The following is a 17,465-nucleotide window of genomic DNA, read 5'->3' on the forward strand; positions in this document are numbered from 1 at the left end:
GTTTTGGAAGGATCAAAGAAAAAAGGGCTTATCAGTTCCCCAACTCGGTTGTTTGCTGATGATGACAAGGGCAACTGAGTGGTTCTAATTGCTGTGTTTTTATGATAAGTTGGACAATATATTATTCAGAATATGACAACGGAATACTGTATGTCTATTTGAATATTAAAAGAAATTCAAAGAGGTGACTTGCATAATGTGTGGTTGCGAAGAACGTTGGGTAACCACAAGCGGGTGATAGGTTGGGCAAATACAACTTCAACAAGGTAAACAACGCGGATATGTGTGTTTTGGATGAATGGAACAAGTAAGGGCAACGGAAAACATTATGTTCAAATACTGAATGTCCCGTTACATCTTTTCATCCTAAAAAAAACAGATCTCAAAGTTATTAGATAAAGGTGTTACCCGTAGCTAGATAAAGGTATTGTTTAATGCATTCATTTATATCCACATATGAAAGCCAAAACATATCTGAATTGTACAGCATGAATAAAATCAGATACAACATGTGAGTATAACAATCTGAATTGATCTGCAGTGTGAATGTAGCCTTAGTAGATGAAAGATCATGTCTGTTGCTGGGATTTAACCAATGCTTTTTCTGATGTTGTTGCACAGATGTTTGATGATTCATATGATATGAACACATCATGTAATGCTTCCTACCTTCTCTCCTGAGGCTCCAGTCAGGACAAATGTAGAGAAAACAGGCAGTGAGTATTTGGTGCTGACGGGCCAACACTCAATTGTGGCCCCCATGGGAAGGCAGAAGAGTGGAACAGAATCAGGCAAAGGGAATGACTCATAGTCCTCCTCTGGATATCTGCTGAATAATCCTAAATGAGAAAAAAAAACAAAAAAAAACTGTACAGTATTTTTCAGACTATAAACCGCAACTTTTTCATCATGATGTCATCAAGATGTGAATCAATGGCTGTGCTCATAAAGAGTTTGAAAATATATTATTAAAAATATTTTTTAAAAAAGGTCTAAATTGAACAAGACCTTGTGTAAAGGTTTGTGACGTGTAAATTTGATATACGGTATGCAGTATATATGATTGTATTTATAAATGTATGATCGCGTATATTATTTATTTGCAGTGTGTGCAATGTTCACTAAAATAATCTATCAATTAAACAACGGCAGACAGAATGCCATCCAAGTGTTGAGTTTGAACTGCTATTTAACTCTGCAGTATTCTGTTGGTAATCTCCATCCATCCATTTTCTATAAATATGATGTTGGGACTAAATATGCAGGCATGTTCCGTCTGTTAAAAAGAGGATGTTGCAGTTGGTAGACAATTAAAAAAATATACAAAGGAAACGTAAGTTTCATATTACCACCATATACCTGCTGCTTATAGTCTAGTTCAGCTTATCCATGGCAAAAGATGTTTTTTTGCTCAATTTTTGCTGCTGCGGCTTATATACCGGTGCACCTTATAGTCTGGAAATAAGTTCTTCTAATTCCCTTTGTTGAATTGATTATTTTAGTGAACATATAAACGCATTTCATATCATTTATATATACAATCATACATATATACAGCCAATTGCAGAACACACATAAATGAGACATACAACCATTTATGCACCTAATTACACCTAAAGACAATTTAGAGTGTCCAATACACCTACAATAGTCTTGTAAGGCAGGTGATGACTGGAGTTCGAATCGCAATGCAAGCGGATGACAACAGCCAGCTTCATTCTTTTTCAGCAGCGAAGATTACAATACACAAAAATTCTTACATTTACAAGCAATGCTTAGACGAGCAAGGCAATTTACAAGCAGTTTACAAGCAAGTGACCAGTTACCATGCCTGAGCTTGCTGATCGCTTCAGTGACAGAAAGTGGAACACTAGCGTTTACGTTAGCATTGGCATCTAGCTATGTTGTGCTGCTGCTCAGTCGCCCTGAAGAGATTCACAATGGACAGGTGTCGCCATCTGGACCGTTACCAGAAATTCAGCTTTGGTCTGTGTTGTATTACAAACAATCAGTCTTGTATGAGTTTCAAAAACTACTTTACTTAGCATTTATCACACAGTGCTTTTGTATCGAAGAGGTCATGACTTCTTCTTTGTGAGTCTTTTGACGTATGTCATTACGTGGATGACACCCAATGTGCAAAATGAGACACGACTGTACAGCGCCATCTTTGTATTTAAATGCGCTTATTGCAAAGCCGTTGTACTACAACCAGAGATTTTCTTCCTTTGGATAGTTGTTTTATTGTTTTTATTTATTATTTTTAGTTCATCTTATGGGTTCTGGACAAAATATGTATGTTATGAACAAACAGGAAAATACGATGATAAATTTCCACTCATTGCAATTTAAGGAAAAATGTTACAGTATATTTGGAATCGTTGGGGAACCCATAGAGAAGTTAATTTACCTATGTTTTGAAAATGTACTTTTCAACAATATTTTTAGAATTGACCCACATTATTTACAAGGATTTGGCACCAGACCGGCACGCAGAGCAAAAATCTACCTGGTTTTCCACACGTGGCTGGCCCCTGAGCTAAAATGAGATAGACACCCCTGCTATTTCTAAAGCTGATCTAATAAATAATCTGTTCAGGTGTACTCATTTGTAGTGCATCATTTCCAAATAGCTCTGATTATTTCAAGTGTTCTGTTCAGAAACACAGGACACGTTCATAGGGAATGTACTTGTAGATTTTTACCTGCTTTGTATGCTATTGAGTTGGTTTTGGTCACAGACTTCTTATAACATAAGTAGACAGAGGAACCCCACTGAAACGAGAACACGAGAGGAAAAGGGAAGCATATTATTCCACATTATTATTAAATACATTGTCAAATACTGGGATGTCTCTTCATGGGTTACACAAAATTGTGACAAATCCAATGTACTGTATAGTGCATTTTTTAATTGAGCGAAATCAGAATGTCTAACTGTCAAATCCCTTTATTTCAGTCTTACCATACTGCTGTTAAGATTCTTCTCCACTTTGCAGAAGGTGTGTGGAGGAGTTTCTCCTTTGCTTGGGATAATGATACAGATATCAGTGACTGCCAGAGCAGCATGTGGTTGGCTCTCAGATGCCCTCCGGTAAGTGACATAGATGCACTGGGAGGAGTTTCCACTGATGTTGGCTGGGCGACCTGAATGTGTAGTCTGGATAAGGTGGCAGCCTTGCTTCAATCGTTCTTTCCAATCATAGAGGACACTTTGGGAGCAAGACCAGAGCAGGAGTTAGCCGTTCGAAAGAAATTAATATGCTTATTTACGTGATCATCGATTATCAGTACATTATCACGGTAGGTCAAATAAATAAGCCCAAACCATAGATTCAAGATTCAAGAGTTTTATTGTCATATGCCTTAACTCTAGAGATTGAAATTCTTATTCTGTTAACTTCCCTGAGCAGATTTACATTCCACAAAATAGAGCAAATAATAAAGTAGGCAAAGACAAAAAAAAAAAAACAGAAATAGGGTAATAAGGGCAGTGATAATGAAGCACTAATTAAGGAATACCTATGCACCCTCATCATTATCAGTAGAAATCTTCCAGTGATGTGGCATTTTATTATTTTGAATGTAATGTGTGATTTGAACATCTAAAAAAAAATCCCACAAATTTTGATTACCCGAATTGATTGGGATAAAAGACAAGAGGACTAGTGTTTTTGATGTACACCAACCAGTATGAATGTTATGCGTATAATAACAAGCATCCTGTTTATTCCACTATTGTGCATTTACTTATCCTTTATTAATCATAAAGTAAATCTCGTAAGACATTTTGTGGTGAAGAACCTTTTAAATCTAAGCTAGAATAAAAGCAAAGGAATTTTGTATGGGTTGTCTTTGGGTGGTCATTGCTGGAATGGCAGGAGACGGGCCAAGTCAAACACAAACAATAGATCAGTAAATCTTTCTGGTCTGCTGTATAAATTTCATCACATGGTTTCTAATTAGTACGGGATGTTGAATTTCAAAACAGTGAGACTAAGTGAATCCGTTTTAGATGAGGGTCAAAACCATTGTTGAACAGAACTAAGTAGGTTTGGGCATACCCATAACATTTACAAACTTAACATTTAAATATAAAAAATATTGCAGTTAATGAATATTTATTCATTTATATTTTTTACTTCCAAACTTGTCCTGGTGTGCCAAAACTAGCCAATCAAAGACTGTAGACAAAAGATGTGAGCAGTGTCAATTAAACTCCTGCGCATGCCACGCAGATACATGCTCAGTTTGCCAATGAAGTGATGTTTCATTCAAATATTGGGAGTAACTTAATAAATGCATATTCCACTTCAAATTATTAAACCCTTCACAAGGACTACAACAAGCACAATAAAAATATAAGTATGCTGTTTCCAGATACACGTATGCATGCATATGCATGCGCGCGCGCGCACACACACACATACAAACACTTGCACAAAAGATGGAATGATAACCTTCGAAACATCAGCGGTCAGTTACTATCATAACTCACCTCAAATGTCACCGTGAGAAAATGTATGCCTTTAAATTTGGAAGATTGTGACTTGGAAAAGCAAAAATGTCACAATCTAGCAGTGTTGCATACATTTGCCCACAGTAATGGTTCAATTCGTATTGGTCCTGCACATGCCTACAAAAATGTCGCTCCCCAGAACTAACAGCACCCAAAGGGCTGTTGACAGCTTCAACAGAGCCTCTTGGTCAGTGCCTGATAAGAACAGCACTCTGTAGCCCGAGCCACAAGTAGTAGTCCCCTGTTTATTGTCACAATTTGCCAGTAACTATCAGCAGGAAAACTGAGTGAACAAATGGATTTACCTTACTTCAAAACAAGTCACATGTAACTCTAGAGCAAAGTGACTTTTGTCAACACTGAATACGAGATTGATTGACCTGTTCTAGATAAGATATACACATGTAGATGAGAAAAATGCTACTGACAGATATTGATACTTCCATTGAGATTTTCGAATAACATTTGAAATTCACAGTTTCAATTGTTTCATATTTCATTTAGGCATATTTGATGGCAGCCTCCTCACAGAAAAATAATTAAAAATAATTAAATAAATAATTAAAAGTAATTTCCTAGATTTAGACATGTCCCTAATCCTACATAAGAAATGCAGCCTTTTCTGAAACTTTGAGTGAAACAGTGAAATCAGGACTCATCTTACCCCAGGTCAATGAGTGGTGGCTTGTCGCAACCTCGCCTGTAGCAGAGGAAAATCTGGGGTGCCATCAGTCCTCCATTATTGAGATCAGCAGAATGTCCAGTCGGTGTAGTCTCAATGCAGGTAAACCCTGGTGGCACCTCCTCACCCATGGAGCGGATCACCACAGCCACATCAGTGATGGGTGCCTTTGGCTTGGCAGTTTTATGACAGGCATCATCAAAATGGATTTCTTGATCTAAAGACTTGGATGAGTCTGTCAATCCGGCCACCACAAAATAGTCAGCTACACGAGGGCCTTTGTCCTCCATTATTTCCCATTACCATCAGGCCTGTAGGATATATGACAGACAGATTAAATATATGGTTAAGAACATTTGTACTGGGGTGGGGTTAGGGTCCCAAACAATGATTTTCTTGCCCCCCACCCCCCAGAGGTCTAAAAACACACGATAGTAAGAAATGATGATATTGCGTATAAAACTGCTTGAAATGGTTTGATTTAAAGTGTCTCCAAACAACCGTTTTGATTAAATATAATTGAGAAGAGCATAACAAAGAAATGTATGCTGTACCAAAATCAGTACAATATAGCATCGTTATAAAATTAGTAGTGTAGACAAATCATTTTGAGCTGCGTGGCTAAAATACAGGAACGAACAAAACATGAAGATGTGTCATCTTGCTGTAGTGGCACAGCTAACCACTATATCTATGAAGTTGTTGACAGGGGAATCTTTCCCTAACAGGGCAATGCAAGGACATTGAAAAGAAGTTGACTTACTCATTTAGCAACCATTTTTTTAGATGGACTTTTTTTGGTCAATACCAAAATGTGTGCTATTGATATAGAACATTAGCAACATTTTTAACCAGTGAAACGTAATTTCCAGCATCTTTGTTATAACTGTATGGGTGTTGTACACCAGCGGTCCCAAACCACCGGTCCACGGCCCGGTATCGATCCGTGGATCAACTGGTACCGGGCCGCATGTTCCGCACCAGAAATAATGATGTTTTGGAAGTGATTTAGATTATACTTTTAACAGTTCGTTCATTTTGTGCTTTCTTTGGCTTAATCTTTGTTTTTTGGCACCGCCTCTGGCCACTGTTGATATTACATTTTGTAGTGAGTAGTGCGTGGCTTCACGTGTGGCTTCAATTGAGAGGAGTTACTGTCGGTGACACACACGTTGTTCTGTCTCTAGCCCACGTTCTAGCTAAGTTCCGTAAAGTGGTACTTTCTTTGTAAGAATGTTGACATTTATTATAATATGTCCAAAATAAGTTTGTTTGTTGATCCAACAACTTGTGACTGTGGATAACATGCTAGCTAATGTTAGGTTTTATCTTCAGCATGTTATATAGTGCTGCCTTGTATGCGTTGTATGAGCTCATATTTTATGTGCACTTTATATTCCCCATTTTAAGCCCTACCAATCTCCCCAACCACTGTTGCACACAACCATATGTAGTAAAATGGACCCGCACTCTTGTTCTTTTTGTTCTCTTGCCATTTACTAACAAGAAATTCACCGACAACTTTGAGTGGAAATTTTTATAGGCAGCATCTTCATGGCAAAAACTACATTCAATAAGCAGGGTACGTTCTCAAATATATCTGTAGATTTTCATACAAAACACAATGAACATAAATGACAAAGTAAATCTCATTCATTTCTATGAAAACATTCCACAACTACTGTCATAATCTGTAAACTGAACCCACCCAGAGGCCATTACATTGGAAACAGATTTTAGAAGTCATGCATGTCTACCCAATTGAAATTGTAATCCAGAGGACATTTACGATAGAGCATATTGAATAAAAGGGTGTGGGAACTGCATTTGATTAATAGGGTGTGTCGGTTAGCCCACTTGACTCATGGGACAGTTGAAAAATGTGCCTTCTCAAATCTGTAAATGAATAGAGCAAAGCCACAAAACCTTTGAATTTTGCTAAGTGGCAATTATGTCCACAGACTGCAATGTTTGAGCATGCAGCTAAAAAAGATTGAAATTACCATGCTTTCAATTTAGAATTATTAATATTAAAAATGGAGTCAGCCTGTGTTGGTACACAACGCTACTTTTCAAAAGTGAGGACAGAATCGATTGTCTTCTGACCAGTTAATAATCAATCACGTTCAAGCTCATGTTAAATGGGAGTCATGAGAATATTGGCCACACAGTGTTACTGATCTTTCAACACTATTATCAGACTCATGGCAATCCTTCCAGTTTTTTTTTTCTTTTCATCAGTCTTAAAGAGATGTTCCGTTTTGGTAATGTCATTGATGTGCCATATATATACTGTAATGTCCTGCAATTTTTTTGTACCCTTCCCCTGACTGAAAATTTTGAACAATGAAATCCATGTGATGCTGTGGAAGATCTCTGCTGACCATGGTTTATGCTGGAAGATAAGAGTATTAAAAATGTTAGAAAATACCACTATATAGGTTCAACTTGAATTGGGTTTATTCAGAGGCCCTGTAAATTGTGACAGGAGTATGTTGACTCCCATTTTACACACGCCTGAATGTGAGTGGTAATTTGTGAACAGCCGTATCAAAAGGCAAGAAGTAATTGTTTTATACCCTTATTAAATTACGTAAAAGGCCCTTTTTTAAGTTTGGCATTGTTTAGTTGTTGGAGCGTCTGCTCTTTGGTTCCACCACTGAACATATTGTATACGAAATATTTACAGTGGCTCCTGATGTCCAGACACAATGGCGTTAGCTACTCCAAAGTTATGTGCATGTAGATTTTTTTTTTTTTTTTTTTTGAGGGTTCCCACAGTCAAAGCTCGAGACACAAAGGCTGTAATTGCCTAAATTGCCTTGTCTTTGTATGGTACACTGGCTTCATAAACAAAAATGACACTGTCATTGTCACTCTTGGTCAAACAAAAAATGTGCATTCATTATAAAGGAGCGCAAACATTACTTCAAAAGTCAAGTCAAAAAGTCAAACTACAATAAAAAACTTAATATATATGGATGCTAGTGTGTTTCTAATCTAGTTTTCTCTTTCATTTTAAAATTGATATATTTAATTTTGGAGTAATTCTTGTATACGTTGATTATTTAGCTAGAAAGTTGATTACATTATTGGAATGCCTCCTGTGAAATGCAATAAAAACATTCTGTCCTATTAAAAATGTGATTTTGTAAAGAAATCAACCATGCACATGAAGAAAACCTTTTGTAAAGAAATTAACCCTGAAGAAAACCAAGGCAGCATGGTGGAACAGTGGTTAGTACGTCTGTCCCACAGATCAGAGTCCCGAGTTCAATTCCAGCTCACTCTGGCCTCCCCATGTGGAGTTTGCATGTTCTCCCTGTGCCCGTGTGGGGTCTCTCCGGGCACTTTGGCTTCCTCCTACATTCATATTGCCTGTTGACAGCTGGAATAGGTACCAGAAACCCAGTGACCTTAGTGCGGATAAGCGGCTATGGAAAATGAACAGATGAAGAAAACCTAAAGTAATATTTTATTGTGAGCCACCACATCATCTGTCTTCATAGATTAAAATGACCTGATGTCGTAAAGCGACAGAATGCTCAAGGCAGCCCTTCTGCTCTAACTAAGAGCAGATGCCGGTTAGCTTGTGTTTATGTTCATGAGCACATTCCTTTTAACCTCCTCCATGTGTTTGCCCCGCTCTCGCTATGTCTCCACTCAGTGTCTCTCAGCTGGAGCCCAGAGATGTGACTTGGCTGTAAGAACTTCAACAGAGAGCTCATTTGATGAGTGGTCACCAGCCCCAATTTTTTTTTTTAACTCAACACAGCTGTGAGTTCCCTATCACATTGTCTCAGATGAACCCCTTGTGGAAGGAGATACGTTCCTTGGATTTGGACCTCTCAGTGAGCTTTTGTTTGAATTCCTGACGTGATCTTAGGTCAGCAAGTTCAGGCCGGGAAGCTTTGTCTCTAGCTTCGCACCCAGTCTCTCAGTCCGTTCAGTGTCAGGTTTCTCGACTTATGGTGTTTTTCCACTCACGGTTTGAGTTTTCTCTTATTCCCACACTATCTTGAGAACTGTTAGATATGGCAAAGCTCATCACATCATGTAAAAACCTGCAGATAAATAATTTGCTTTTTACTTCCAATATAAACGAAAGATTCCTAATATGCCTGCAAAATAACAATTCTAACTCAGGCGTTTCGTAGCACCCCAATAACGCTGTAATTCACAGGTGTCAAACTCAAGGCCCGTTTTACATGGCCCGCAAAATGCTGATTCGGCTGAAATACCAAACTTGCAAGTTGTCTTCAACTTTTAAAAGATGTGGATTGAAAAAACAAACATTTTCTCATTCCCAAACTCTATTTTGAACAGTTTTAGTTGGTCTTTGATTTCAAAACTAGGTAAAGTGTGTGAGGAGCACACTTCACAGTCATACCGGCCCTTTTACAGAAACTATTACTACAATGTGGCGCATGATAACAATGAGTTTGACACCCCTGGTGCAAACTTTAGTCGTCATCACATGTAGTGGTGTCAAACAAAGAGCCTGTGTGACAGATTTGACCTGCTGCTTCACTTAATGTTGTCCTCTGAAACAAATATTCTTTATATTCTGGCACAAAATTTATAATTTCTTCATTATCGTGACTTTCTATTTAACAAAACTTTTTGTTTTATAACGTGGAAACATTGGGCCTCTGGTGAAAACAGAATGCAAATGAGATTTGGGTGGGAGTTGTATTCAAGATATAATGTTGCAGCTTTGGTTTGCATTGTATTTTTAGCTGACTGACAGCGTGGTGAGCATGAATGTCATTCTTCAACCAGTCATGTGGGACTTGCGAAGGGAGGCGTTGCCTCCAATTTCCATTTGAGATAGCAGTGGTTTCAGGAGGGATTGCAACTTGTTTAGGGTCTACCCTAAACATATAACCAGTCATTCTGACCTTGAAAAAAAAATATTATTTAAATGTTTTTTTTTCATTACTAAGAAAACCAATTGCTTATAACATTTTAATATATTTTCTAAAATGTTTAAAACTAATTTAATTGTATTAAAATATTGTTAATTGACCAACTGACTGATCTTCCTCTTAACCAGGAGCTGTAGTTTCTCTGTCGAGCATCTGCATGTTGTTCCTATGCTTGTATGGCTTTCTTCCTCATGCTCCAGGTTTCTTACAGATTAAAAAAAAAAAAAAAAAATGAAGCAAGAAAAGAAAAATGCATGTTGGGCTATTTGAGTAATCTATTGTCCTGAGGTGTGAATGTAAGTGAGATTTGGTTTGATGGAGGTAGTGAGTTTTGATGTATGGATATATGAAAGTGTAGTTGTGTGGGCAGGTTTGACATATTGTATTTTGCCTTGCTTTCATGCCTGTGACAGTAAATTGTCATCTGAACCGCACCATGCACACCTGAATATGCTATCAGATATTGATAGTGAGCCAATATAAACTAAAAAAAGTGTTGGTATATGTGGGTCTACATCCAAACTCTCCGATCTTAGTGCTCATAGAATAGCAATCCATTCCTGACTCCGCTCTTCTATCCAGCACACAAAGCCCATGTGATCACAACAACATGCATGTGAAGGAGATAACAAAGCAGTACAGTAGATGTTGGCTTTGGGACTACTGTTGCTATTATTCTTTGTTGTAATAGTATCACATAATAAAGTCTCTTCTAACTTTTCATAGTAAAAGAAAAATAAAAGCATGTATCATTCCTGCTGATACCATATCGAATCACTATCAGTACGGGACAGTAGTCTGGGCTCCAATATTGATATTGTATTGTAAATGAAAAAGTTGTATAGGGACACTCTATTTCACACGATTGGCTTGAACTATTTGCATTATAGGTAGAAAAGCAAAATGGGACATCAGCTACACTGATGACACAAGTTGGATAACATGCTCAAGGGCAGAATTGACAACATGCAACAGCTCTGTGGGCAACAGGTAGCAATAAATAATTCTGTAATTGTTTCCTTTAGCTTGGTCTCAAGAAGTAATTGCAGTGGGGCCCCGGTTTACGAGATTAATCGGTTCCACGGATGGGATCGTAATGCGAATTCGCCGTATGGCGGGCAATCCAAACCTATGTTAATTCGCTAATGCACGTAAAATCCCAGGTAAAACATCAAAATTGTATGTACATATTAAAAATTGGTCACAAAATACTATAGTAAGTGCTACTTATTTATAATATACATGAATACAATCAAATATCATAAATCAAAAATACATAAAGAATTTATTTACCTTTGACGTGACGCTTGTTATGGCCATTTTCCCCAGTGAGGGTAGCCTAGGCTAGGCTAGCTTAGCTTTCTTTGTATTTCTTACTTCCAGCTTCGTTTCCATATAAATCATTTTCTTACTTCTCTCTTTTAACATCACTGGCAATCTTGGTACTTATAGATAACCAATTCAAGTTTGAATTAAGCACTAAAATGCATAATAAATACGACACAAAATCATGTATTTAGGCGGCCATCTTTGCGACCCTTTGCGCCGACCAATAGCAGATCAGCATCTTCGTGACCTCATTACGCTGACCAATAGTAGACCAATATCTTAGGGAGTCGCGATGCCAACCAATAGCAGACAAGCATTGAAGTGATGCGTTGCAGCGGAGGCAGTTGGACGCCAACAGAAAATAAGAGCAATTACCTAAAACGCCTCAAAAGGGAGGCAAAACTAACCCCTCATGTCATGACAGTTGTTGATGGTAATCGTGAAGCGGAATAAATGCCTTATAGAGGGGAGGAAAAAAACTCAGTATTCCACATCGTAATGTGAAAAAAACGTAAGCCAGAGACGGTGTAACCTGGGGGTCCACTGTAAATCATCTTCTTACTTCTCTCTTTAACATCACTAGCAATCATGTGACCCATGGCCAACCCATTCAAGTTTGAATTAAGCAGTAAAATGCACATAAAATGTTATTTTAAGCACTTAGACGCGATCCATTCCGTAGCATGCCGCCATTTTAATCATGACGCCGACTAATAGCAGACCAGTATCTTAGGGAGTCGTGACGCAGATCAATAGCAGACCAGCATCTGAGTGAAGCGTTACAGCGCAAGTAGTTTGATGGAACAAGAAAAAAAGAGCAATTACCTAAAAATGCCTGAAGATGGAGACAAAACAACACTAATATAGCCAACCAATAGGGTCATGACAATTATTTTTGTCATAAAGCGGGAAAAATACAGGAAAAAGGGGACGAAAAAAAACATCACAGTACACATCGTAAGATGGAAAAAAATGTAAAGCGGGGTGGTTTTTTTTTCCCTTTTGCTTTGTTTTAGTGATCTGCTTTTTTTTTCTACAAAACTAAACAACTGCATGAAGATTCTCTGAGACTGATGAGTCATGACTGGTGATAATTTTGAACAGAGATTGTTAAATAGGTCATGTACTTTAGCAAGCAATTGTTTTCATGTTAATTTTAGTTTGAAGTGCATTAGTATGGTAGTTATTTGTCACGTTGCAAATGTGAGCAAATGTGTTATTTCACAAAATGATATCCATTCTCATTCATTTGTTTCTCAAAAAGCCTGCTTTAGAAGATTGCAGACATAATTTTGGTCTATACATGACCAAAAGCAAAACCTGTGTAATGATGAACGAAAGCAAAGAAGTTCCTTTGGAATATTAGAATCTGCCAATTAGAGCATTTCAAATATTTCCCATTTTTGCAAATGATGCAGACTGAATGAATGTAGTTTTTTTTTAGTTTTTCTTACAGTCTATTATAACTACTTATCCAAAAACAATTGACATATTATTCAATTACAAAATCCTTTTACTCTTAATTCTATGTATGTCGTAACATGAAATAATCCATACTGTGTTAAGAATTGTGGTCACATCCCTAGGTACAAACATTTTGCATTACTATATTACGTTCCCTAATCTGAATCACAGAATTGAAAATAATGTACATTATCCGATGCATGTTGCAAATAAATCAACATGCCTAGGCAAGAAATCATTAAATTATTCTTGCCTTTTGCTCAATCACATCATATCATAGCAATCCTCAGATTTGGTGAGTTAAGATGACATGAGGGCGAGCTAATTGGGAGCAAGCACAAAAAAAAAAAAAAAACCTCATGACAGCATCGCTGAGCTTCACCTGTGATATTTTACAAGTACATGGTCTGACCTTTGATTTTCAGCCATTACAATATTATATTACCAAATAAAAAAGGAGGAGGGTGTAAGATTTAGACCGTTTTTCAACAAAGGAATAAATTAAATGACTGTAAATTTCAAAAACCGGCATATGAATGTGCTCTTAATGACCAACAGTATGTTTGAAATATAATCGTAGGTATAGTTATCATGAAATGATATGACTTGGGGGTTGGCACTTCTCCGGAAGTGGACATGTTTGTTATAGCTACGGACAATGGTAAATGCAGCACCTCCTCCTGTCCGTAATGAAAAACAGTCTAAATCTTATACACTATCCCTTAAAATAAATTGGCTAAGGAAAATGTTCCAGTCACCCCGGGGCCCAGATCTGACCCGCCACATTATTTAAGTGTCCCGCAAAAGAAAATCATAGGTCAGCTTCAGTAAATTGCCATTTTTAAGTGACTTCATAGCTGAGTAGTAGACATACACACAAAAAAAATATCTATACTGTATATTGTAGGTGTGTTAAACAAGTTCTCAAAAATACTTAATTTGAATTTGCTGTCTATGAGAGCTCTTAAATCTCATATCATATATGACAGCGGTTCTTAAATGGGGGTAGGGGTACGCCTCGGGGTACTTGAAGGAACTCAAGGGGGTACTCGAGAGTTGAAATAAAACAAACAACATGCAAAAATCCGGAAAACTAATTATTGAATTAATGACATGTTTAAGGAAAATATACGTTCATAAAACAAATGTTATGTTCAGTAGGTTATTCAATTTCGTTATTTTAAAAATGGTCCAATTTGTCACATGCCACCTCTCGTTACCTGTTAAGTTAATGATTCATTTTTGTGAACAGATATCTCCTATGATCCCGAAAAACGACACTTTCAGTTGAATTTTTCGGTGGACAAATATTTATTTTTAATGATTTCTTTTTGAGAACAGGTTTGACACTTTGTTGATTTTTTTTTTTTTAATGGACAAATCTTTATTAATAATTATGTTAATTATTTTTGTGAACAGATTTCTACCGTAATTAAGAAAAAGTTAACTTTGTTTAGTATTTTTGTAATTATTCATTTTTGAGAACGAGTCCAGTGTTGTGTTGATTCTTTTTTTGTGGGCAAATATTTATTAATAATTAAATATTTTTCTTTTTGATAACAGATCTCTTCTATAATCCAAAAGTTGATTATTTGAAACATTCTAAAGTTTAATAAATCAGACACTGATGGCATGTTTTAAGTCTTTTTTTAAGGGTTAAATGCTTTGCACTGGTTAAGGGCTACTTACTGAAAGCAAATTTCACAGGTGGTACATCACTGAAAAACAGTTGCCAACCACTGATATATAAAATAATATTTCGGCGTGGTTTTCACATGTAGATGAATTGTGATCAAGTTTGTAGTGGGATTACAATGATTAATAAATGTGTCGATTTTTGCTCAGATGGATCAGACCTCACTCCTTTATTTTCAGAATCTGACAAGTCTTTCCCAATGGTTTACAAACATGTATTGGCTATGTTGACTATATTTACTGAAGACATTAAGGAGATCACTCGAACTGTAAGGTTTGTCATTTACCTTGCACTTTTAAGACAGGTTTATAGGGTTATTTTTATCTGTGTGGGGAACTCTTTATAATACAAAATATAAAGTACAACTAAAACTGCCAGCGATTCAACAGAGTACAGGGTAAGTAAGGGCTTGGTTTGGCCTCAACAGTTTAGTCTGGTTCAGTGTTTGTGATGATAACACTAAAACAACCTTATTACCAAATGGTGGGTATTTGAGCTCTTTAGCGAATGGGTGTCAGCTGCAGTTATGTTGTGAATTATTTTCAGAAATCACAGTAGATCTGACAAATGAGGTACGCTAACATTTGAAATAAACACTGATCTCATAAATGAACGGTAGAGAAACGCTGTTGAATATGCTCATGTAGTATTTTGTCATTCAAATCCCACTTTATCGCTTGTTTCGGTGGGATGTAGTTGAATGAGTCGATATTAGTGAGGACTTCGCACCTGTCATATTCCTCGCGAGTCAGAAAGCTCAGTGAACCACAGCGCATCAGGAGCAACTTTCGGTTCAGAGATAATTTGACAGCCCAGTTTGAGCTTCATCCAAGCCACTTCAGTTAGTGCATCGTCAAAAGATTGCGAATTTTTCCATCGATCGTAAAAATTGTATTTCAACAACCTCTCAGGCTGAGAAGCGCCTTGCTGATGAGTCTTCCAGCATTTGAACACGCAACGGATTTCTAACGTCACCCTAAGATAATTTTAAGCAATGGGCTTCAAAGTGTTTTGACGTTGTTATCGCTCCACGCCACAATGTGCTAGAGGTTTGAATGATTATCGGCGAAGGAGCCACTAAAATTGACCGCAATGTGATTTGAATTGATCGCTACCAGGCCAGGTGATTAAGGTATTCGGGCTTGCAACAACCTGTGGCACACACTGTAGGCAGCTAGCGAGGAGAGCGCGTTGCATCCTCTGCTTGGAGGACAAAATTCAGTCATTGACAGGCGAACAAGAGAAGGCAAAGATGGTGACAGCATGAACGAAAATTCGGTCGTTCGCGTCCGGGCAATTCTGTTAACGCAAGCGGACAGCAGCTGCACTCACTCGATTCATCATTCCCTACTTACCCCAGTTCAAAACGTTATTTTTAGTCCTTTGGGCGCAGATTCGTCGGGTGTCATCTACCGGTGCTAGTACATTTATGTGGTAACCATCGTTTCGTGCCTGTATCCAGTCGTCCCAGAATGTGACTTGTTATGGGAGTCCGGCCAAGCGAAACGTCTTCGCTCGCCTGTCAGTGACCGCGCCGGGCCGAGCCGGCTGTCCGCTCAGTCGCCATTTTGGTTGTGATGGGAAGAGTCTGCTGCCCAGCTCGTGTGCGCGCACGTACACGCCCGCGGCACACGCGCACGCATGGCTGGAGACAGCAGTCTGCGCTCTGCATTAAGGGGTGTGTCATTTGTATAGAGCGTAAAGAGTGTGTTGTTGTTGTTTTTTTTTTTTTTTAACTACAGTATTCTAGGAAATGTATTTTTGCTCATCATGAATCCGAAATATCAACAATAAAAATCACGCGGTGATCTTGAACAGTCAAAAGTGACAACAGTAACCACATTGATAAAAGGGATGCGTTACTTTGCCATGTCAGCAGGGAAAATTATTAGTCTATAAATAATTCATCCGTCCATTTTCTAGAGGCGGTTATCCTCACAAGGGTCGCAGGCTTGCAGGTGCCTATCCTAGCTGACTTCATGCAGTAAGCGGGGGACAAACTGGTTGCCAGCGAATTGCAGGGCACACACCCAATAACACCTAAGGTTAAATTAGTACGTCCAATATAACTGCCATGCATGGAATGTGGGAGAAAGCCTGAGTGCCCCGAGAGAACCCACGCAGGCTCGGGGAGAGAATGCAAACTCCACACAGGAAGGCGAGGTGGTTTTGAACTCAGGTCCCTGAACTGTGAGGCGGACATGCTAACCACTGCGTCACCAAGCCGCCCAACTATAATCAATTTTATAATTAAATTTTCATGTTAACTGAAAACGACATCAAATGTATTTAGGACTCAAGTAACAACCAATACCACATGACCAAACCCCGAAAACCTGTACCATGAGGACGTGGTCATTTTTATTCGACAGCAAGTGGCAAAATGTATTTTTAAAGTTAGGCCTCTATTACTTGTACACAAAGCATAATTTTAGTTGTCAAATAAATCAGCAACATTTCCACTTTTTAGCAGCCTTTGGAGTGCCAGAGGCCAAAAGGAAGGTTAGATGGGACTCCTTCAGCTTCACGGCTTCCCTTATAGCCACAGCTCCCATCAGCCTCTGTAACAGAGGCGCAGAGGAGCATGGTCCACTTGGACTCAGTCACCCATCTCTTTCGACCCCAGGACAAGGGTGAAACTCTGTCGGAAGTGGGTCCACCAGGTCGGACTGGCATTTCCCCCAGCATCAGAGCCAACACACTACCAGATGATGAGCAGCTGACCGCTCTGCCCCTCTCTTCACCCGTGATCGTTAAAATCCCCCAGGAGGACCAGGGAGTCCTAAGGTGGAACGCTCTCCAGCACACCCTAAACTGCTGTTTGGTGCATTGGCACAAACAATATTC

At 38.3% G+C, this 17,465-nt stretch overlaps 1 protein-coding gene across 1 annotated transcript in view; it reads right to left on the bottom strand.

Moving 5' to 3' along the window:
• Positions 1-16,386, bottom strand: part of LOC148425060 (C-myc promoter-binding protein-like) — a 49,087-nt gene extending 32,701 nt beyond the window's left edge. The window contains exons 1-5 of the mRNA XM_088412971.1: positions 15,974-16,386; positions 5,184-5,512; positions 2,966-3,212; positions 2,706-2,775; positions 670-839 (exon numbers count right to left, since the gene is read on the bottom strand). Coding sequence (XP_088269097.1) covers positions 670-839; positions 2,706-2,775; positions 2,966-3,212; positions 5,184-5,491 — 795 coding nt within the window. The 5' untranslated portion in view covers positions 5,492-5,512; positions 15,974-16,386. The remainder of the gene's footprint in view (positions 1-669; positions 840-2,705; positions 2,776-2,965; positions 3,213-5,183; positions 5,513-15,973) is intronic.
• Positions 16,387-17,465: the final 1,079 nt, after the last annotated feature.

This window comes from Hippichthys cyanospilos, chromosome 4 (genome assembly GCF_059441005.1).
Source record: "Hippichthys cyanospilos isolate Australia breed blue-spotted pipefish chromosome 4, RoL_Hcya_1.0, whole genome shotgun sequence".
Taxonomy (NCBI): Eukaryota; Metazoa; Chordata; class Actinopteri; order Syngnathiformes; family Syngnathidae; genus Hippichthys; species Hippichthys cyanospilos.